This window comes from Chrysochloris asiatica, unplaced genomic scaffold, assembly GCF_000296735.1.
Source record: "Chrysochloris asiatica unplaced genomic scaffold, ChrAsi1.0 scaffold00030, whole genome shotgun sequence".
Lineage (NCBI taxonomy): Eukaryota > Metazoa > Chordata > Mammalia > Afrosoricida > Chrysochloridae > Chrysochloris > Chrysochloris asiatica.
The window spans coordinates 19,420,192-19,445,228 of record NW_006408548.1 but is presented as its reverse complement, the minus strand read 5'-3'; the positions used below and the strand labels follow the sequence as shown (position 1 = coordinate 19,445,228).

Genomic DNA, 25,037 nt, shown 5'->3' with positions numbered 1-25,037 from the left:
TTGAAAGCCTTTGCATAGTCAGTAAAGCACAGGTACACATCTTTCTGGTATTCTCTGCTTTTAACCAAGATCCATCTGATGTCGATAATGATATCCCTCGTTCCACATCTGAATCCGGCTCGAACTTCTGAAAGTTGTCTGTCAATGTATGGTTGCAGTGATTTCTGTATTACCTTTAGCAAAACTTTACTCACATGGAAGTCCTGGTGTGGCACTGTGGGCTAATGCGCTGGACTCCAAGGTCAGTTCCAACTGCAAGGTTGACAGTTCAAATTCACCAGTCGATCCTAAGAAACCCTGTATGCTATGAGTTGGAACAGTGTGTATAAGGGTTCTGATTTTCTCATATCGCCATCAATGCTTTGTTTCATCCCGGTTTTATTTTTGCTCTTAGATTTTGTAAGTACTGTTGAATTGGGATTTTAAATTTTATTTCCTTGATCTTACTGAGCTTGAGCATTTTTCATATGGTGATTCATCATTCCTGTTTCTAATTTTTGAAAATGCCTGTTCATGTCTTTTTCTGTTGGATTGTTGGTCTTATTTTGATTCATAGAAATTTGTATATTCTGGGCACATCTTTTGTCAGTTTTATTTGATACAAATACATTTTCTCTGATTGTGGCTTGCCTATCGTTCTCTTTGGACAGACTCTAAAATTTTTGACTTTGCATTTAAATGTTTAATCCATCTGCATCTGAGTCGTGTATTTATTGAGGTAGAAATCCACTATCTGTTTTCCCCACCCCATCAGTTCTGGCATATATTAGGTTTCCATACATGTGTGGGTGGACTTCTGGTGTGGCACTGTAGCATCAGCACTAGATTGCGAATCACAAGGTCGGCAGCCCAAACCCATCAGCTGCTCTTTGGATTCCCTATAAAGGGTCACAGTGAGTCAGAACCAGCTCTGCGGCACTTAACGACAACAATAATATGTATGGGAATGTTGGAAGAGTTTCTCTGATCCTCCCTATAAATTCACTGTAGGATAAGCGAGGTTGGCAGTTCAAACCCACCAGTCACTCCACTGGAGAAAGATGAGACTTTTTGCTCCTGGAAAGATTTACAGCTTTGGAAACCTTACACAAGGTCTTATGAGTTGGAATCAAGTAGCTGGCAGTGGGGTGTTTTTGTTTTTAAGGTATTGGTATTTTTGTTAATTTGGGATAAATTGGTATCTGTAGGATATTCCTGGTGTGGTGCTGTGGGTTAATGTGTCAGACTGTAAAGTGGATTTGAACTGCGAGGTCGGTGGTTTAACCTCACCAGATACTCCTTTGGAACCAACTCAAAGACACTTAACAACAATCTAGAAACAGTAGTCCTGGTATAATGTTATGGGATAAGTATTGAACTGCTAACCACAGGGTTGGTGGTTCAAACCCACCAGCCACTTCTTGGAACACCAACCCTGTGGTTAGCAGTTCAATACTTATCCTATAGAAGTGGAGAGAACAAGTATTCTTTTCTTGTTCCTCATTTTAAAGGGAGTGTTTTCAATATTTACAATTTTATGCAAGTCATGTGAGTTTTTGATAGTTGCTTTTAATCATGTTAAAGGAATTTCCTTCTCTTCCAATTTTTCTAAGAGCTTTTATCATGAATGGCTACTAATGTCTATTGGGTTCTTTTTTGTTCTTGAGGTTGTAATTTTTTTTTCCTTGTTAGTGAGATGAATGTCATTAATATATTTTCTATTATAATCTATTTTATTCACTCCTGGAATAATCCCAACTTTGTCATGATACATACTTTAAAAAAAAAAAAAATCTGTTCAACAGTGCTTTGCTTGTAGATGCAAATTAATTTCAATATAAGAAGGTGGAGAAATAAAATAATGGTTGGCAATAAAATCTTTCCCAAGTAACTTTGCTACAGGATGTAAGGAAAATCTAGTTATTAAATGTAGGTAGCATCTTGATGTAGTAAAACAAACACAGGAGAGCTAAACTCTAATCTTATATTTTTGCCTTTGAGTTCACAATTCAGTTGACTTTTGTGGATCTTATTTTTTTCTTAGTGTTTATCTCTGAGCCTTAGTAACCACGTGACTTCACTTGCTTTGCTATTAATCCATCAACATCCAGTAAACATTCACTTATAACATACTAAGGACAGGGCAAAATCTGTTCCTTCCAATTCTGTTCTATTGAAACAGAGAAACAATTACAAAACAGAATGAGTGATACATCTTATCACCCTGGTGGTATTGGAAGGAGGCAGGGAGCTTTTTGGGTGGGGAGAAGAAAGTTCAGGTGGAATGCAGTACTTCACTTGAGTCTTGGGATGGTAAGCAGTTACTGATCTCCATGGACCTCATTTGTATTCTTGTTTGTTAGCAGAGGGATTGCACTAGTTGTTTTTCAGTGACTCTTCTAACTCTGAAATTGTGTCTCCTCGACTCTATGACTACATCACCCTTTTTGTTGTTGTTGTTGTTAAGTGCCGTAGAGTTGGTTTTGACTCATAGTACCCCCATGCTGGGTTTCCAAGGAACAGCTGGTGAATTTGAACCACCAACCTTGTGGTTCAAACCAACCTTGCAATCTAATGCTTTGTTTCACAGTGCCACACCCTTTTAGGTCTTCAGAAATTAACTTCAAGCTTTATTAAACATTTGTGTTCCTACCTCTAGGCTATGGCCCTTGGGATCTTGTGTGCCATAGGCTTCGAGATGTGAATGGCATAAGGGATTTCATCCTGGTTCTATTTTATTAAGTAAAGTCAACTTATTTCACTTCTAGATTACTAGTGATATTGACATATAAATTGTTACACAGAACTAACGTATTAACTTAGTTGTATTTTTATAAAATTGCTGTATTTTTAAAAACTAGATTTTTTAAATTCCAGGCTCTGTAATTTCTAAGCACATTTTATTTTTATGTCTTATTTCAGTGCTGGACCCAAAGGAGACAACATTTATGAATGGAGGTCAACTATATTGTGACTGCCAGGATCTGTCTATGAAGGAGGGGTGTTCTTTCTTGACATTACCTTTTCACCAGACTATCCGTTTAAACCTCCTAAGGTCAGTATGAAATATTCATCCATTTTTATCAATAAGTGTTATTTATGGACATTAATTAAAACTACTTATTTATAGCAACAAGGAGTTTGCCATCACAAAATTCTATTATATTTTCATTTCATTTTTCCATGAACTTTTGAAGCCCCCTTTTATATATATACTTGTTTCTATTAACATAGTTTCCAGGGCTGTTTGTGTGTTATAAAGAAATTGAATGATGAAAATTTAAACATTTATTCTCCCACTCAAACACTTTACTGATACTTCATTGTTTTTTCTCCTTTGCTCCATATTGTGGTACACAAGGGGGGGGGGGGCTTCAAAAAGTTGTGGAAAATAGAATGAAAAGATAATGAAAGCTTTCTCTTAACAATATAAAGTCCCTTGTGTTTTAAGGTGACATAAGACAGTGTGGGATGAGGATGCAAATGGAGGAATGAGGCTGGACTATAAAGGACCAGCTCTAGAACCCCGAGGATAATGAGAAAGACACGGAGCTACAGAGACAGACTAAAGGCCAGGTTTATGGCACTCAGTATGGAATTTGGGGTTTTAGTGCCTCCAAAATTCAGCCTCCCACAAGAAGTGTATATGCACTACTGTAGAAAGTGTGACATATAGAGACTTAGAAACATACGGAGAAAGTCCAGTGAAGAAGTATTTATTAATGGTCCATCAATAAAACTGATTAATGAAATTGTTTTATGTCCATACTGGTAGTGTAGGCGGTAGTGATGGTGATGTGCCGAGGAGCCAGTTCAACTTATAGCTACCCTGTACAGGGGTTCTAAAGCTGTAAATGTTTTCAGGAGTAGAAAGCCTTATCTTTCTCTTACGGAATGGCAGGTAGTTTTGAACTGCTGACTGTGAGGTTAGCAGCCTGACTTGTAACCACTACTCTACTTAGAGCTCCTTTGAACATAGAGAAGAAAATTCTCATTTAAACCAGGATTATATATGTTAAAAGTTCTTAAGTTGAATTATTTTGCCATAAGTCAGTCATTTTTAACTATCCCCCAAGTCAGCCTCTCAATATAGAGAGCAAGAAAACTTCTGCGATTCATAGGCTGGAGTAAAGAACTATAAAAACAAAAATAATGACATTCTTTCTTTCCCCTCTCACTCGCCTCATGCCTCCCTCCCTTCCTGTCTTCCTGTGAACACTCTACTCTAGTCATCCTCATTTTACAAATGAAGAAACTAAGACACAGAGAAATTAAGTAATTTGAAAAATTAGCAAATACAGGTGCTATGCTTTGACCCCCAGAAGCCTGCTACCTAAGCCCATGTTCTTCACATCCAAGCTGATAGGACTGACCCCGTGATTGACCGCCTAGAGCTGCGTTTGGTTGGTTTTCATTGACAGAGTGCAGTAAACCTACTACTGATTGTCTGCTTTTGTTGTTTCATCCTACTTTGGACCAGCCCTTAAATCACCTGAGTCTCCTGCTGTGACATACCTCCAGTGACATGCCTCTGCAGTAAAGATGTGCAGAGTGGGGAAGAGCAGGATAACTCAGTTGTACTTCTTGTCAGTTTGGCGCTGTCTGTTCTTTGAAATAGATATCTAAGAAAATGTATAAGCTTATCCAATTCTACATCACAGAAATTTGCAGATTAAAATGAATAAGTTGGGTAAAATAATTCCATTTTTGAAAAGATCTTGATGATCTGGAAGGATAGGCCAAACTAGCAAGATGCATTTTCACATGGTTAAATATGTGGTGGTGTGGCATTGTAGGATGAGCACTGAACTTCTAAACACAAGGTTGGCTGTTCAAACCCACCAGCCATTCTTTGAAAACCCTATACAAGTTTGCTGTCAGTAAGAACTAACTCATCAGCACTTAACTAATGTATAGTATTTTCATTTAGAAGCAGAAAAACAAAACAAAACAAAACATGATACTCGTACAGAATAGGAAAGAAAGATGGACTTTATTTTTATATTAATAAAATTTTGGAATTTTGTCTGGCTGAAAATTCTGTGAGAACTCAAGAGTCCATGTTGCCTTAAGGTACATTTTTAAGAGCACAGTCTCAGAACTCTGAATGAGCCACATTGTATTTGGAGTGCCTTGCTCACCTAGACTCCTGTGTGCTGCTGTGAGATCGGCACTGGACTGCAAACCTCAAGGTCAGCAGTTCAAACCCACCAGCTGCTCCTCGGAAACGCTATACAGGGTTGCTGTGAGTTGGAACTGACCTGAAGGCACTTAACAATAGCAGTGTTGACCTATAAACTCTGCATTTCAAGGACAAACAGGGATAAGTCTGAGGAGGGAGTCCTTAAAATTTCTTAAGATTCTACACTGGTCTGAGCACCGCACTGGGCATCACTGTACTATCTTACCAATGAGGAGATTCAGACGATGCTTAGGTTTCCCAAGAATATACAGGTAGGATTCTACTCAACTCTGACTCCAGGAACCATGCACTTTTCTCTGAATTATGCACAGTTGCCGTAGAGACGTCCACCAGTGAAAAGAAGACATAGGAGGAATGTGTTATCTGTCCTTAGAGGCTTCCGAGCCTGTGATATGGGTTGAGGTTAGATTTTATTCTGGATGGTTGGGTGGAACAGAAATAGAACCAGGAGGTGAGTTACAGGGAACTGGGTTTCAAATCTGATCCATAGTTGAACAGTCTGCTTTTGAGTAGCTTCATTTGTGAGGTACTGTGCTTTCCTGGACTGATAGTATTTGCGTCAAAACTGAAAGGCTGCTCAAAAAGAATGTTACTAGAATAAAAATAATTCTTTCCACCTAATGAATTTGGCAAGACAACCTTTAACAACGAAGAAAAATAAAACTTTAGTAACTACTACCACTTTCGTAACTATTAAATGAACATACAACAGAAGCCTGTATGACATTTTTCAAAGGAAATTAATACCTCCTAATTTATCAGTTTTAGAAATCAGATTTTACAGGCATTTATTATTCTAGGAGGAGAAAGTTGGTGAGTGTTCTTAAAGGCTGCTATCTAAAACAATAAAAATAGACCTTTATTAGTAATGGTTTAAAAGTAGAATACCTGTATTTTTCTAAGTTTCCTGTTACCCTAAATAATACATAATGTGGTTACCCTCAGATCCTGATTATTTTTCTCCTGTTGTCCTTATCCTCTGTTCTTTTTTTGTTTTTTTTTTTACCACCTTACTTACTAATTTTGTTTTGTTTGTGGGAGAAAAGCTTTATTAAGTCCCCAGTCCTAGATCTCTTTCTCCTACACAATCTTGGTTCACTGGAGCTTAGCAGCATGGTGAGTAACAGTGAGACCCACTTCACCACCAGCAGGGGCATCCCTCCTGCAGATGGTGGAGGGCTTTCCAATGTGTTGGTGGTTGCCGCCTTCAAAGAGATACTACACAGGGTTTATGGCCACACTCCACACACGAGGCCAGCAGTTCCTTTTGGCCTCGTGTTTAGGGTAGGCACCTACTACGGGTCTGTTAGCTGAGGAGGTGACCTTCTTGGAACGTAAGGGCAACTTCATGTGGCTTTTCTTGATCTCAGGGTTGTGGGAAATGACTGTGACATAGTTCCAGAGGCCCAAGCCAGCTTGGCCCAGTTTCTCCTGCAGACAGCACACGATAGGGAGAATACTTCTGATGGTGACCTCGACCTTCTTGTTGCAGTATGGAACTGGCCCGTGTGTATGCCCTCATCTGCGATGAACAGTTCTGTACGCTTGTTAAACTAGTACAGGTTCCAGAAGATCACCTTGGCAAGGGGTGCACTGCAGCCCAGGTGTAGATGAGGTCCTTCATGATGTGGCGGTGCTGCTCGGCAAAGTCCACAGCCCACAGTTGCAGAACACCTTTACGGTGTTTTGTGTGCGCTTGGGACACGAGGCTGACTCCCTTCCTCTGTCCCTGGCAGGTCTGCTTACGAGCGTAGCCGAACAAGCCTTAGTTACTAATTTTAATGTATGCAACACTTTGTAATACAAACTGAAGAACACTTCCTGAAGAACAAACCACTAAAGCAGTAGATGAGAGAGAAATTGTTAAGAGCAGAGACTTACAAATAACCATTAGATACCCAATTCGTCTTATTTTTATCAATATCCTATAAAATAAGTCTATAACAGGATTAAAGAAACACTAGTGGCACTGTAGGATGGTCACAGGACTGATAACCACCAGGTCAGCTGTTGGAACCCACCAGCTGCTATATGGGAGAAAGATGAGTCTGTCTGCTCCTGGAAAGATTTTGTGTCTTGAATCCTGTAAGGTGTTGCTGTGAGTTGGAATAGACTCATTGGACTCAGTGTTTGTTTTATAACATGACTGGATTCAAGAGATGGCTTTTTCAAACTCTCGTACTTGTTCAAGACATCTTAAGTATCCTTAGGCTCTGATGTATCTTCAGTGTCACTGGAGTGATGTGGAATGCCTCTTGTTGCCACAGAAACTCTTTGGGAATAGGGTTTCATCAGTTTGACCACCCACACTTCAACACCTAACTTTCCAAAATCAGACATGAGTTATTATTATAGTCATTTCTTCTAGAATTCACCTAGATTCTAATAAGGCAAGTGAAACTATTTTTAATTAAGTATTCAGTGTTCACAAAACTTAATATTGAGGAGTCTTGGTGGTACAGTGGTAAAATACTCAGCTGCAGTTTGGCCCATTGGCCACTCCATAGTGTACACTCACACATATGCACATGTATCTATTAATCTTCCTTTTACCAAAATCTGGTCATACTCGTCATGGTTTTGTAATTAATAGTTTTAATATAACAATATGTTTTTATCTTCTAATACAAGTTTCTGTTGAGTCCACTTCAACTGATGGCAACCCTATCTATATGTGTCCTAGTAGAGCTCTGCTCCATAGGGTTTTCAGTGACTGAGGTTTTGGAAATAGATAACCAGGCCTTTCTTCCAAAGCATCTCTAACTGGACTTGAACTTCCAACCTTTTGGTTAGCAGACCAGTATATTACCAATTAGCACTCCCCAGGGATGCCTATTTTCTTCTAATGCTACATGTAACTTTAATAACCATTTAACTGTTTTGCAATTATAAACACTACACAGTTTTCCATTGCATAAGACATACCAAAGTTGCATCCGTTTACTGGCTATTGCCAATATTTCTATTATAATCAGGGAATTTCCAAAAAGGAATGAGAAAATTTAGACCTACAGTGTTTAAAAATAAAGTGAAAAACTATATACATACATACATACATAAAAGTATGAGGAACTCTGGTACTGTAGTGGTTAAACAAGTCAGGCTGCGAACCTCAAGGTCAGCTAGTATGAGAAACTACCAGCTGTTCCATGGGAGAAGGATGAGGCTTTCTGCTCCCATAAAGATTTACAGCCTTGGAACCGTATGCAGGGTCACTGTGAGTCAGAACCAACTCCACAGCACAAAACACCACCACATAAAAGCATGTGTGTAAAGGGGGAAAAAGCTTTTTCATATTGTTGTTGCTGTTAAGCGCTGTTGAGTTAGTTCTGACTCATAGTGACTGTGTACAGGGTTTCCAAAGAGCAGCTGGTGGGTTTGAACCCCCAACCTTGCAGTTAGCAATCCAGTGCTTATCCTACAGCGTCACACAGGACTCCATATTACTATTAATCCTTTAAAGCTTCTCAATGAAGTTCTTTTATTACCAATTTTATCTAATACATTTTAAAGTAAATCTTAATTTAGGATCAATTCAGAGCATTTTATACACACACACATATATTTATTACATATAAGGAACCCTGTTGGCACTATAGGGTAAGCAGTTAGGCTGCTACTTACAAGGTTGTTGGTTCAAACCCATCAGCTGCTTTGCTGAAAAAAGATGACACAGTCTGCTCCTGTAAACACTTCCAATCTCGGAAACCCTATAAAGGATCGCTGTGAGTCTGATTTGGTAGTGGGTTTGGTTTTGATTTTGATTTCTCTCTATTTAAACCTTCCATCAGTACCTGTCCACCAGTCTTCTGTTAGTTTACCATATTGTGGTGGCTTGTGTGTTGCTGTGATGCTGGAAGCTATGCCGTTGGTATTTTAAATACCTGCAGGGTGACCCACGGTGGACAGGTTCCAGCTGAGCTTGCAGACTAAGAAGGAGAGGCAGCCACTTGTGAATGTTTAGCCTCTGAAAATCTTCTGAATAGCAGTGAAACATTGTCAGATATAATGCCAGAAGATGAAAACATTATAAATAGCACTATAATATCATCAGATACAGTGCCAGAGTGTGAAGCCTTCAGGTTGGAAGACACTCAAAATACAACTTAGAGAAGCGATGCCTCCTCAAGAGTTGGCCGTGTGAAACGAGTTGACTCAAGTTTTCTGGACCTTCATTTGCCAAGGAGAAGCGGCTGTAAACAGCCATTAATAATCAGAACATGGAATGTATGAAGTGTGAATCTAGAAAGATTGGAAATTGTCAAAAATGAAATGGAATGCATAAAGATGGATCCTAGGCACTAGTGAGCTGAAATAGACTGGAATTGGTCATTTTGAATCTGACAATCATGTGGTTTACTATGCTGGGAATGAAAAAGAGAAATGGCATAGCATTCATCATAAAAAAAAATTCTTTTTCAAGATCTGTCTTGAAGTGTAATGCTGTCGGTGATAGGATAATATCCATATGCCTACAAGAAAGTTAAACTAATACCAGTATTATTGAAATTTATGCATCAATTACTAAAACCAGTGATGACGAAACTGAAGAATTCTACCAACTTCTTCAGTCTGCAATTGATCAAACATGTGTTGATAGTTACTGTTGATTGGAATGCAAAGATTAGAAACAAAGTGGAACAGTTGTTGGGAAATAGGCCGTGGAAATAGAAAGAAAAGTACTGTGGACTGCCTGAAGAACAAACAAATCTGTCTTGAAAGAAGTACAGCCAGAATGCTTCATTGAAGTGAGGATGTTGACACTTCCTCTCTCGTACTTTGGACATGTTGTTAGGAGGGGCATGCTAGGTAAAGTGGAAGGTCAGTGAAAAAGAGGAAGACCCCTAACATGATGGATTGGAACAGTGGCAGCAACAATGTACTCAAGCATAGCAAAGGTTGTAAGGCTGGCGTAGGGCGGGACGGTGTTCTATTCTATTGTGCATAGAGTTGCTGGCACCTAACAATCTATACTTGTCAACGCGTCCTTGAGGTCATTGGATTTTTCTTGTTTCGAATTTCTACACAGTTATGTTCATGCTAAATATACTTAGCATATGTGTCAAGTATTTATGCTAAATATACAAAGTTAGCATACCTTGGTGTTTCAGTGGTTAAAGCACTTGGCTGCTAACTGAAAGATAAGTGGTTCGAACTCTCCATCTGATCCACAGGAGAAAAATGTGGCCATCTGCTTCTGTAAAGATTTACAACTTTGGAAACCCTGCGAGGCAATTCTACTATGTCTTATAGTGTCACTGTGAGTTGTAACAACGTACCCTGAGTGGGTTTGGATTTGGTACATACATACATATGTGTGTGTGTGTGTGTTTTACTTTTAATGAAACCTAACTATGGGCTGCTCACTAATGAAATGTTAGTGAGTCTTAACTGCTTTTGCACAGTAAAATGGGTCATTTGGGTCTTCAGGTTTTCAGAGTCATCATTTCATTCATTTTCCTCATTAGATTTTAGCCTTAAATTGACATGGTCCTGTTGAATGAAGTAGCTAATTAGATACAAGTGGCAGTGATATCTTGCATTGAAAAACCAGAAAGATCTATGGCTGAAGCTCAGTAGCAAGTTCTGTAGCTTTATTTTAGTGAAATTATTATTATGTACTGTTTTCATTGCTGCTGGTGTTTCTACTTCCTAAGGAAGACATTTGAATGTGTCTCCCAAGACTTTCACAAAGAGCTGTAATTTCCAAATGTAAAGTAGCGATGCCATCATTTACTCTGCAGCCTTGGAGAAGGCACACACGTTTGGAGTAACATAAATTAACTTATTTTTAACCTAAGTTTATAAATGCAGACAAAACTTGGCTGTGGATCAAGTGCTTTCATACGTATTAAATTGCCCATTTGACATCTCTACTTGAACATCCAAAAATCATCTCAAATTCAGATGGTCAAAAACCAGACTAGTGATATACACACACACACACACACACACACACGCCTCATTTTAGTCAAACGAGCTCCTCCTGTCTTCCCACATGTCAATAATTAGTTACTGTGTTTGCCCAGTTGCCAAGGCTAAAAACCTAGAAGTCTTCCTTAATGCCTACATCGTTACTCCACACAGGTGAACTAATTTGACTTAGTGCCACTAGCTCTATGTTCAGAATAATCCCAGAATCCACTCACTTCGCAACACACCTCACCCACCCAGTAACATTTTGGGAAATGCTACTATCAGTCACGCAATCCTGGTGTGGTGCTGTCGGTTAATGCGCTGAACTGCAAAGTCTTTTTGAACCGCAAAGTTGACGGTTCAAGTTCACCAGCTGCTTCTCGGAAACCCTACACAGGGTCACTCTGGGTTGGCACTTAATAACAACAACTATCAAGCATACCCTTCTTGCAGACTGTTGTGGATGTTTCCTATCTAGTCTTCCTGCTTCTGCCTTATCCCCCTTTCCCTCCTGCTGAGTATCCCCCTACTCTGAGTGATCCTTTTGTGATAAAAATCAAAATATGTCAAGCCTTTCCTTAAAGCTATTCAGCTATTCTCAGCTGCTAGCAAAAGCCTACAAAACCCTACTACCTACCTTTGTGTACCTGCATATTTTTTGTGACTCAAATACTCTAAGCCTACGTCAAAGTCTTTGAACTTACTCTCCCTTCTGCCTTCATTTGTCCTCCCTCAGAAATTCTTAAAGCTCAGTTATGTTTCAAAGAGGCTGTTCCATGACCACTCCCCACTATTTCCAAACCCCTTATAAATGTCCACTTCCACCACCACACTTGGTCTTCCACCATAGCATTTCTCTGTCCTGGCATTATTTATTTCTTTGTTTATTATGGGGTTTTCCTATTTCTTTTTTTTTTTAACTTATGTTGTTGTTGTTAAGTGCTGTTGAGTCAGTTCCAACCCATAGCGACCCTGTACAGGGTTTCCGAGGCTGTAAATCTTTACGGGAGCAGAAAGCCTCATCTTTCTCCCACGGAGCAGCTGATAGTTTCAAGCTGCTGACCTTAAGGTTCGCAGCCCAATTCGTAACCACTACACTACTAAAGCTCCCTGAATTGTCTATTTTTATGTCATAACTGTATTTTCGGTACCTTGAATACAATGCTTATCACTGCAATTGACATTCAGTACACATTTGCTAAATTTATTTAATCCAAGCAACTCTGCCATAAAAAAAAAAAAGGTTGACTACCCCCTCCCCCCATTTTATAGATCAGAAAACTGACATCTGTAGAGGTCAGGTAGCACTTAGGTCACACAGGAAGGAGGTAACACCAAACTGGAACTCAAACCCCATTCTGAACTGAACCTTTCATTCCTCACTTTATAGAGTAGATTTAATTACTTACATCCCAGGAGAAAGAACACACATTATTAATTTTTACACTCTCATATTCAGTAATTCTGTAAGCATTCTTCAGAATGAATTTTGTTTGGGAGAGGAAAGAAGTGATGCATTTAGTAAAGAATGTTCGTAGAAAGATGTTCTGAGTACCTGTCTTTCAGTTTTGCAAGGACTTTGTTTCCAAAGGAACCTGGGTTTATCTTCAATATATTCACAGAATGCAGCTATTCTTTGATGAATAGCAAATATTCACTATGTTGGTTTATGTAGCCTTTAGGAACACAGTGACTCCATTCAATAAGCACTGGACTACAATCCACAAGGTGCACAGTTCAAGTTCACCATCTGCTCCTCAGAAGAAAGATGAGGCTTTCGTCTCCCATGACAATTTTACAGGGTCACTGTGAGTGGGGACTGACTCGATAACAACAACAACAACAAAAGAACCCTGCTAGCATCGTGGTTACACCTTGGGCTACTAACTGTGAGGTTAGTGGCTTGAACCCACCAGCCACTCCTCGAGCGAAAGATGAGGTTTTCTGCTCCAGTAAAGATTTACAGCCTCAGAGACCCTATAGAGAGGGTCACTATGAGCACACCCTACCACCACAAGGGAAAGAAGACATTTTACATGTGCCAGGTCATCACACTGAACTAATATCAAACGGCTCCATATCTGCAGTATTATGACTGGGCTAATAACACAAGTCACTAATTTTTCTTTTTTGTCCTAATGCTCCTTTTTGATAAACCTTTGAAATTTTCCTATCAGTTAATATCAGTCCTTCTCAAACTCTCCCCCAAAATAGAAGAGGTGGGGACACTTCTCTAACTCAATTCTATGAGGCCAACATTACCCAGATACCAAAGCCAGATAAACACACCACAAGAAACAAAAGCTATGAATAGAATTGCAACAGTCCTCAATGGAGAACTAGTAAACATAGCTCAGCAGTATATTAAAAGCATTATACATCATAAGCAAGTGAGATTTATACCAGGAATGCAAGCGTGGCTCAACATAAAAAAAATCAATTTTCTTGTTACTACACTACCTTATTTTTAAGCAAATAACATACATATCCTACATTTTTAAACAACTATGCCCTCTCCCAACAAGGTATTTTCATAAGCACACTATGCCAATTGTTTTTAGCTTATTGCTGGGGGAAATTTTCTGGCATAGCGCACTTTTGAAAATACCTCACTGGGAAGGTTGTTGTTGGCAATGAAATTAAAGACACACCTGCTATTTGCATAAAAATATGGTACTAGAGCCAAGGAAAAGAAGTACATGATTATTTCAGTTGATTCAGAAAGGGCATTTGACAAGATCCAATACCCTTTTATGATAAAAACACTAAGCATACTAGTACTAGAACGGAAAGTCCTTAGCAACGTACTCAATGGTGAAAGCGTTCTCCCTAAGATGAGGAACATAACAAGAATATGTGCTTTCACTACTGTTATTTAGTTCTAGCTAGAGCAATTAGATAATAAATAATCAACCGAATGGCATCCACACTGGAAAGGAAGAAGTAAAGCTATCTCTGTTTACAGATGATGTGATTTTATATTTAGAAAATTTCAAAACACTCACAAGAAAGCTACTAGAGCTAAGAAATGAATTCATCAAAGAGGCAGAGTACAAGGGGAAAATAATTGGTTGTTTTTGTATACAGCATAGAACAAACTGAAATGGAAATTGAACATCTAAAAGAACAAAATATCTAGAAATAAATTTAATGTGATATCAGCACTGAACTACAAACTGCTAAGTTGGCAGTTCAAACTCACCAGCTGCTCCTTGGAAACGCTATACAGGGTTGCTATGAGTTGGAACCAATTCAACAGCACTTAACAACAACCAAGATGTATACACTTAAAAAGAATTCTTTAAAAAACTTAAGGAAGATCTAAATCAGTGGAAAAGACATCTATCCCATGTTCATGGATTGGAAGGCTTAATGTTAAGACGTCAATAGTACCCAAAGTCATCTCAGATTCCACATAGTCCTTATTGAAATTTCAACCTCCTTTACATAAATGGAAGCTCAAATTCACAAATGACAAGGGCCTGTGAATACTAAAATCAGCCTTAAAAATAAAATAAACCCATTTGACCTAGCCTCGATGACTTTAATCAGAACTCAACTAGAGGAAGATTGGAAAAAAAAAAAAGAACAAAACAATTAGTGATAAAGGAAGCGAGGATAAATGGCTACAGTTTGATGAACTTGACCTATATTCATGGAGGTAGTTACTCTAAATACCAACAGAGAGGGAAGGAGTCTTCACATCAAGTATCAATGCTATCCCCTATTACACAGGGCAGATAGGGACGGACAATGTAGACATTGGCTACCTAAAATGAGGGGGCAATAAAGGCACGAAGTGACTGGCTTACAAGGTTTCAAGGGGGAGTTTAGTTTAATAGTATAGGGGAGGGGAGAAGGAATCCCCACTGAATAGTTTTCATCTTGTCTAGATGGGTCTGGTGAAAAGAGATGGGGATAAGATCCTCAGGATTTAGTAGTGAGTAATTATTATTATTACTAATTGCGACTGTCACAATTGTAAAGGTAGAAGTTTCATAACAAAAACGGGGAATACTTCATCTTACAGTCCAGAAACAAAGGACCCTAGGACCATCAAGAGAGAAGAGGACAAGCAGAATGTGAGACCTTATCCAGAGAAGAAGGGACACCAGAGATGGAGGCAGAGATGAGGACATAGAGAGAGGGAGCAGCTGAGGACTCTAGATTTGTGGAAATAGAGGGACTAAGAGCTGGCAGCCAGGAGGCAGACTTGCAGAATGTGCCCTTTGGTGGTGTAAATTATTATATATGCCTGAGTGTTTAAAAAAAAAGTGGGGCTGGCTAAAGTGAATAGAGAGAAACACTGGTATCTGATGGTACATGGAAGGGGTTATAATCATTGTAATGAAACAAGGTGTATGATTTGTTGAATGTAAAACTGATGATCTGCCCTGTAAACTTTTACTGATTCCACAATAAAAACCTTAAAATAATAATAATAATAAAATAGAACTTACACTTATTCCAAAATAAACTATAAAGCTACAGTAATGAAAACAGTGTGATGTTGTGATATAAAAGTAACTCAAAATTAATCAATGACCTAAATGTAAGAACTAGAATCTTAAAACTCTGTGTTGTTGATAAGTGCCATTGAGTCAGTTCCCACACATAGCAACTCTGAGTAAGGTTTCCGAGGAGCGACTGAAGAGTTTTAACTTTTGACCTTGCGTTGCAAACCAACCTTGTGGTCCATTGCTTATACGACAGTGTCGCATCAGGATTCCAGATGCTCTTAAGAAAACTTCAATATTTCAACAACAAAAAAAGAGACAAATAATCCAGTTTTAAAATGGGCAACAGATATGAATAGACACTTCACCAAAGAAGACATCCAGGCAATCTATATACATACAAAGAAATGCTCATAATCATTAGCCATTTGTTGTTGTCAAGTAAGTGCTGTTGAGTTGGTTCTGAGGTTCATAATTTTGCCCCCTGTATACTCTGGTGTGGTGCTGTAGGATAAGCCCTCAACCATAAGTTCAGTTTGAACTGCAAGGTCAGTGGTTCAAACTTAACAGCCTTGAAAACCTTGGAAACTCCATACAAGATTACTGTGAGTTGGAATTGACTCAACACTTATCAACAAATTAATAATACTCTATCACATCTCTTAGATATATTTGCAACCAAGGTAAATGTTGTTAAGTACCTTTGAATTGGTTCTGACTCATAGTCCCCATGTATAGGGTTCCCTAGGAGTGGCTGATAGGTTTGAGCCATTGACTTTGTGCTTAGTAATCCAGTGGTTATCCTACAGCAACTCCTAAACACTCCATAAAATGGGAGTATACCCACAAATACATAATTATTTTTGCTTTGGAGTCCTAGTGTGGCACTGTAAGATAAGCACTGGACTGCTAACTACAATGTTAGTGGTTCAGACCCACCAGCCGCTCCTTGGAAACCCTATACTGGATCGCTATGAGTTGGAACCAATTTGAAGGCACTTAACAACATTTTGCTGCAAACATATCCTGGATTGTGGTGTAACATGCAGGGGGCCAAATTATGAAAATTCTTAAACATTGCCAAACACCTTGAGGGAATGACTTGCTGGTCTATTAACTATTGGTCTTTCCCTGTATGGAAGAAAGAAGAGTGATGAAAATTGGGGATGGTTGGAATTAGTCCAATGGGCTGATGAAACGCTAAACTTCAGTCACCATGACCCTGAGATCAGAAGGACTATATGGTGCTTAGCTATCACTACCAGCTGTTCTGAAAATGATAACGTTAGAAGGTCCTGGATAGAGTGGGATAAAACAAGGAACAAAACTCGGATAAGACCAGTCTTACTGATCAGAAAAAGACTGGAGAAACCTGAAACTATGGCCCCTGGTCATCCGTCAGGTCTGGACCTGTACTCACCCTCATTGCCCAAGTTTCGGCCAAGCACTAGATAGGTATATAGGGAAGAAAACAGCGCTAGTAAGGTTTGGTCAACTATTCAAATGGAAAGGACAGCGTGTTTCCCTAAGAACAGCATTCAGAAGGGGGTTAGGAAAGAAGGTGGAATGGAAACCAGAATCACAGGGAAGATATGGGATAAGTGATCATGTATTGAGGGGATTGCAATCATTGAAATGAAACGAAGTACTTGATTTGTTGAATGTAAAATCTGCTCTGTAAACCTTTACTCAATACACAATAAAAAGTTTAAAACAAAAACAAAAATCTTTTAGGGAAATGCATAAGGATAAAGCTTCAAGACCTTGTTTATGATGATTGTTTCTTAGATAAGATACTGAAAACACAAGCAACAAAAGAAAAAATAGATAATTATATTTCATCAAAATTATAAACTTTTGTATATCAAAGAACTGTATTATCAAAATGAAGACACAACCTACAAAATGTTAAAAATATTTAAGAACCATGTATCTGGTAAGAGTTTAATATCCAGAATATATAAAGTTCTCCTACCACTCCAAGCTCACCAACTGCTCCTTAGAAACCCTATACAAGGTTGCTTGGGGTTGCAATCGACTCCACAGCACCTAACAACAACAACCACTCAACAACCCAAAGACAACACAATTAAGTGGACAGAGGACTTGCGTAAACATTTCTACAAAGAAGACATACAAGTGACCAGTAGTTGTTGTTAGGTGCCATCAAGTTGCTACAAGTGACCAGTAAGCACATGAAAAAAATACTCAATGTCATTAGTTGTTTAATGCCATTGAGTTGGTTCTGACCCATAGCCACCCTGTATAGGCTTTCCAAGGCTGTAAATCTTAACAGAAACAGAAAGCCTCATCTTTCTCCCTTGAAGTGGCTGGTGGGTTCAGACTGCCAACTTTCTGGTTAGCAGTCCAGTGCTTATCTTACAAACTCATCTTATTCCCTTCCATTATTTGTTGTTGTTGTTGTTGTTAAGTTCTGTCAAGTCACTTCCGACCCATAGCGACCCTATATAGGGGGTCTGAGGAGCAGCTAGTGAGCTTGAACCACCCACCTTACAGTTCACAGTGACTTTGCAGTCCAGAGCATTAACCCACAGCTCCATACCAGGACTCCTTTGTTCATTATTAGGAAAATGCAAATCAAAACACCAAAATACCATTGCCCACCCATTATTGTTGTTGTTATTAAGTGCCATTGAGTCGGTTCTGACCCATAGCGACCCTGTATAGGGTTTCTGAGTAGCAGCTGGTAAGCTTGAACCACTGACCTTACAGTTCAAATGGCTTTGCAGTCCAGCGCACTAACCCACAGCTCTATGTCTATTTTCAGAATAATGGAAAATAGCAAGTATTGCTGAAGAAGTAAGAAATAGGAAGGCTTATGCATTGCTAGTGGAATTGTAACATGGTATAGCCACCATAGTAAACAATTTGGCAGTTTTTCAGTGTTAAATAGTGGATTATCATATGACCAAGTAAAACCCAGACTTAAAAGTAGGCACTCAGACACTTGTACACCATTCTTCACTGCAGCATTATTTATAATAGTCAAAGGGTGGAAACAACCCAAGTGTCCATCAACAGATAAATGGATGAACAAAATGTGGTATATATAAGCTCTGGAAAATTATTCAACTATAAAAAAAATGAAGTCCTGATAACGTGTTTTACAACACAGATGAACCCTAAATCATTATGCTGAGTGAAATAAGTCAATACAAGATGACAAATACCATATTATTCACTTATATGAAATATATGGAATAGGCAAATATAGACTAAAGTTTATTAGTGCTTACCAAAAGGATGGAGGATGGGCAAATGGGGAGTTCTTGCTTAGCAGTTACTGAGTTTCTTTGAGGAGATTAAAGATTTTAAGAAATAGATTGAACATCAAATAGTGATGGTTTTATAACATGATGAAAATGTAATTAATGTCACTGAATTGTACACTTAAAAATGGTTGGAATAACTTTTTTTGGTTATATAACTATCATGAGAAAATAAAAAGTTCATTTTTTATTAAAGAAATCCTTTAATGTGTGAAGTTTCAAAAATGTGATGATTAAAAACAGACCAAAACAGTGGGAGTTGTCTTCATGCTTTTAAAGACAATATGCACTGTATCCATCTATATGCACCGTATCTCGCCATCACCTCTAAGTAGAAATCAGTTGTCATCAAGTCATTTCTAACTCATAGTCATCCCATGTCTGTCAGAATAGAACTGTGCTCCAGAAAACTTTTGTTTTGTTTTCTTTTTTAACTCTTTATTGTGAATTGAGTTAAATTTTACAAGATCTTTTGTTTTACATGCAGTAAATCATACATTTTGTTTGATCTCTATGACTGCAAACCCCTCCATGCAGCAGCCGTCATCCCACTTGCCCTTTGGGGTTCCTATTTCCATTTTACCCTTCTTCCTGTCCCTTCTCAACTTTGTCCTGAGATAAAGGTTGCCCTTTTGAATTTGAATGATTGACCATTCCATGGTGAGCATACCTTACTAGTATTATTGTTACTAGTGACCCCTATTTTCCTATCTCCTACTTAGCTGAAAATTGGTCCACGAGGGTGAGAGCCTTTCCAGATTGGAAGGGAGTTAAGGGTTATTGTTTCAGGTTCCTCCCATCTCTTTCTGACCAGTAAGCCTGATCTTTTTTTGTGTGAAAATAATCTTAAGTCTTGTTCGCATTTTATCCTATTCTATCCAGGAGAGAATAGGATAATTCTCATGTGATCCCTTTCAGAGCATTTATTAGTGGAAGCCATCAAATTCTTCTGCTTTCAGAGTCGTGGAGACTGATGTGCACATGTTCCATTAGTCTGTTGGACTAATTGATTTCAAGCATCTTCAATTCTCATCACTCTTCTTCCACACATGGAGAAACCAATCGTTGCACTGTAGAAGACCAATCATGAGCTTTTAAGATCCCATACACTACTCACCTGAGTCACATGTAGAACATTGTTTTCATGTTATGTCAGTTGACCTTAGTGCCCCCTGAGACAAGCTCCAAAGGATATTCAGTGGCTGATTTATCAGAAGTGGATTGCCAGGTCTTATTTACAAGGCATCTCTGGATGGGCTTGAACTGCAACGTTGTGGTTACCAAACAAAACCATTAACAGTTTATACCACATAGGTATTCCTCTATTCACAGTTAACATCAACTTAAGAGTTTCTCAAAAGTAGGATTTAATTTTGTTTGTTTCCAGGGCAAGGAGTACCAGCTGTGTTTTTCCAAAACCAAATTAAATCTTCCTCTTTGGTGCTGTAGGATAAGCACTGGACTGAAAATGATAAGGTCAGCTGTTCAAACCCACCAGTGATTCCTTGGAAAGCCTATTCAGGTCAGGGTTATATGAGTTGGAACTGACTAGATGGCACTTAACTAATAAATAAGCTAATACGATATCAGCCATTTGTCTCAGAGGAAATTTAATTTAGTTATATATTTCAGGAGAATCTTCCCTTCACAGCTCTTTATAGTCTACTACAGTTCACTAAGTTTGAAGAAGGTGTCTCTGGTCTTCAATTTATCATTGACTCCTCTGAGATGCTTAAAGCCAACTTACTCTGTTTAATTTGGATCAACTCATCTAACCATTATCTTTGCCTGTGATCTGATGGAGGTGATGTGTATTCAACCCCTCTGGTATTTACTCACATAGCCCCATCAGAACTTTGTTTATAGAAGTCACAATTTCAAGCAACTATTTTGCTGAATCTCTGGTTCAGGTAGTAGCCCCTCCACATTCTAGAGTTCCTCTTTCCATGGAATGTGACCTCACTCCAAATGGGAGTTGGCTTTTGTTGATACTACTGTAAGCATATCTGGAAGGAGTATATAGACCTGAAGGAATGTTCTCTATAGGGAAGCTATGTGAACAAAGAAGGCTAAGTGAGACACTGCAATGTTTGGGAAATGAGGAGCTTGCTTGCAGTCACAGCTAGAGAAATATACAGACCACTTATTGTGGAGAGATGATTTCCCCAAGAAAAGGTTTCACTCTTCCCAAGTCACACTTTCTCCTCAGAGTATTTTCTGAAGTAAGAAGAGTGGGGTAACTTTTTGAGATGAAGCTTTCAGTATCCCAAACATCAAAGGGAAAATATCTACGAATCCCAGAAAAGGATAAACACTGAGAACTCTAAAAGAAACAGCATGAATTACACAACATTCTGGGGCAACAAGTATTTGAAGAAAGAATGTTATGACAAGGGGGAGTTCTACCAGACTGTGCTATAAAACTTGAAAGCTGGCATTTTCTTAACCTTGTAGGAAAAGATCCATGATGGTACCAGATCAATACATGGAAGAAATACCCTGTGTTCATTAACAGTCTGTAAATTTAAAAACAAATCATATTTTTCTTTAACTTGAATGGAATGGAGAAATTGTATTCAGCAGTCTCCGAATTATGAACAAGTTCCATTCTTAAGTCTACCTTTCAGTTGTATTTGTACATAAATTAGAGCTGTTAGGGATGTATATTAATGTCAGTTGGTCAAATGTTTGTCTTACTATATAATAGTGTGTCATTCTATGCCTAAAGAGCATTAAACAAACACTTGAAGATACACTGTATCATTTACATGGTAATACAGTAATACAGTCCTGGTGTGGCACTGAGGGTTAACACGCTGGACTGCAAGGTCAGTTTGAACAGCAAGGTTGGAGGTTCAGGCTCACCAACCACTCGTTGGAAACTCTACAGGATCGCTATGAACTGAAACTGACTCACCAACACTTAACAAAACAACAGTAATAGTAATATTAGTTATTTGATGCAGGTTGCACATTTCAGAGTAATGCCTATTTGTTACTTTAAACCATTTGTATGTATGTTTAATATAATAGACTTCATGGGGCTGGTTCATAACTGAGGGTTGTATGAAAGTCAGGCATTTATAACCTGGAGGACTGCCTGTACTACATGTAAGAAAAACATGTTTAATATTCTCCACTAGATTTAAAGGCGCTACTTGCTTGAATGGCCTGACATTCTTTACATGTAATATTGTTCAAATTTGGAGAGAATGGCCAACTCTGAGTTAGTTTATATGATTGTCCACAAATTGACATTTGATCAAGTTTCCTTTATTACTGTTTTGGTTTTGTTTTCTTTTGTTTTTTCCTTAGAGTTGGAACTGACTGTCTTGATAAGGTAGCAGTTCTTAGAGACTTGCTCAAGCAGGTTCAAGGGAAATGAGGCAAGGAGAAAGGTATGTTCTCAGTTCCCAGCTGGCCAAGAACAGAGTTAGTACGTCATCCTGAGTTGTCACTGTATCAAAGAAAAGATATAATCAGCTGGCCTTTACAGGTATTGTGCAGGTCTTACGCTGTTGAAAACAAGGAGAAACAAAGTCAGACAGGAGATAAAGGTTGTAAATAAAATGGTAGGGTAGCTACACGGATTCTTCCAGTTGCAGCTATTCTCAGCACAATTAGATATATTTTTCTTACAATATTAGTGATGTTAGTAGAGACCTACTAACATGAATCTTATTAACTGATTTTTTTTGGTGGGTTTTGTTTTTTAATCTGTTCTAAGAATAATTTATAAAACAGAGATTTACTGAACTCCTGTTACTTTCTAGACTTAATATACATAAAGAGGAGTCCTGGTGTGATGCTGTGGAATAATGCATTAGATTGCAAGGCCGATTTGAACTGCAAGCTTGATGGTTCAAACTCACCAGCCACTTCTTAGAAACCCTGTACAGAGTCGCTATGAGTGGGAACCAACTCAATGGCACTTAACAACAGCAACAATATATAAAACAACAACAACAATATATAAAGATGATTAAGATAAAGCACTGTGGGATCTAAGAATGATCTAGGGCTGAATTCTTTTCTCATTCCTTTATTCAATACTATGTATGTGCATGTGTTGTTCAGGTGCTGACCATACAGAGGTGAACAAGACAGTGGTCCTTTGGGCATAGAATTTGTATTAAAGATATAATAGAAAGGTTTCTGACCTTAACACGATTGACATTTTGGGTCAAATAATTATTTGTCATAGGGGCCCCCTTTTGTATCGCAGGATACATAGCAGCAACCCTGGCCTCTACCCACAAGATGACAACAGCACTGCTTCCCTATTTGTGACAAACAAAAATGTTTCCTGATATTTCCATATGTCCCTTGAAGGAGTGGTACTATCCTTTGTTGAGAACCGCTGTGTTAGAGGTAGTGTCCATTGGCACTGTGACGGATTTGAGACATCTGTTGAGACTCTGGTTTCTGATCTGAATGACCCATTGGAGATATGCTGTCTACAAGGAACCTGTGAAATATCTGGGTGGAAAATGTTCACTAGACAGACTTGAAGTTCAGATGAGAAAGATGAGCCAGAGATGGAGCTTTGGGTTAGCGTTAGATGTTGTTAAGTGCTGTCAAGTCAATTTTGACCCATAGCGCTCCTGTATAGGGTTTCCAAGGAGAAGCTGGTAAGCTTGAACCACTGACCTTGCAGTTCAAACGACTTTGCAGTCTGACGCATTAGCCCACAGTGCCACACCAGGACTCCAGCATTAGATAGGAGATACTTACTTAGAACCCTAGAACAAATTTTCAGCCCTAACAATGTTCGGACCTATAAATTTCCAGAATGAACTCCACAAAGGAAAGACTGATCTTTTAAGAAGATTAAGAAAATCACATTTTCTCTTTTGCTTCATGTTCTTAGTGTTTTGGGGCTGGGAAGTTATTTTTCATATAGAGTTGGAAATCGACACAAGAATAAATCACAAAATGCCATGTTCTTATTAAAAGAAAAACAAGGCTTATTTGTTATTAATAAATTATAAAAGCCTGAACAATTAAACCAGCCAAAAACTTTTTACTGAAATTCCCTAGTTGGGTAGGTCAGGCCAAACATAAATATAAATAATGACCTGTAATTCAAACTGGTGAGGCACTGTAGGATAAGCACTGGACCACAAGGTTGGTTTGAACTGCAAGGTCAGCAGTTCAAACTTATCAGCTGCTCCTCCTACACATGGTCGCTGTGAGTAAAAATGACTCTGTGGCATTTAATAACGACAATTGAAACGTATTCCTATATTGAAATACAATAAATGGCCTCTTTCGAGCTTCCCTGGAATCTTTGATTCCAGTTTCAAACTCTGTCGAGATTCATTATGTTGGTTATGGAAAAAATGTATATTCAACATCGTATTTTTACATCTGTTATTTCATTTTGAAAAACAGGTTTCATTATCACAGGAACTTGAAACTCAGGAAAGCTTAAATGGAGGCATACCTCATTTTATTGCACTTTGCTTTATTGCATTTGTCTGTTTTTTACAGATTGAATATCTGTGGCAATCCTGCATTTTGCAAACCTATTAGCAACATTTTCCCAAAAGCATGTATTCACTGCATGTCTCAGTGTCACATTTTGATAGTTCTCACAATATTTCAAATTTTTTCATAATGCTCTTATTGCACACTTACTAGATTGCAATATAATATAAACATAACTTTTATATGCATTGAAACATCAAAAAAAAAAAAATGTGACTCACCCTGTTGCATACATTTACTTTATTGCAGTGATCCGGAACAAACTCACTACAACATCTCCAAGGTGTGCCTATAGTGTGATAAGAATCACACAGCAAAAGATGCCAAGGCCAGGTTTAGAACTCCTGACCTCCTAATTTCCAGTGTAGAAATACTCTATAATCTGAAGTAGCTGAGCTGTGAAATGATCTTGCTAAATACAGTTTATTCCCAACAGTTGTATTTTAGATCACCCCTTCCATTCTTCTTTATCATTATTAGAAGAAATCCTTTTTGTCTCTGGTTTTATACAGTTGTTGTGTTGGTGTCGTCAAGTTGGTTGCAACTCATAGTGACAGCATGTGCAATAGAACAAAACATGTTCCTGTCCTGCATCGTCCTCACAATTGTCATGTTTCAGCCCATTGTTGCAGCCATTTTGTCATTCCATCTCACTGAGGGTCTTCCTCTTTTTCACTCATTCTCTACTTGACCAAGCACAAT

General features: G+C 38.4%; 1 protein-coding gene across 1 annotated transcript in view; it reads left to right on the top strand.

Annotated features, from left to right (window-relative positions):
* UBE2E2 (ubiquitin-conjugating enzyme E2E 2) overlaps positions 1–25,037 on the top strand; it is a 141,447-nt gene that overhangs the window by 19,939 nt on the left and 96,471 nt on the right. Inside the window, 1 exon segment of the mRNA XM_006878304.1 lies at positions 2,902–3,034. Within this exon segment, the coding sequence (XP_006878366.1) occupies positions 2,902–3,034 (133 nt within the window).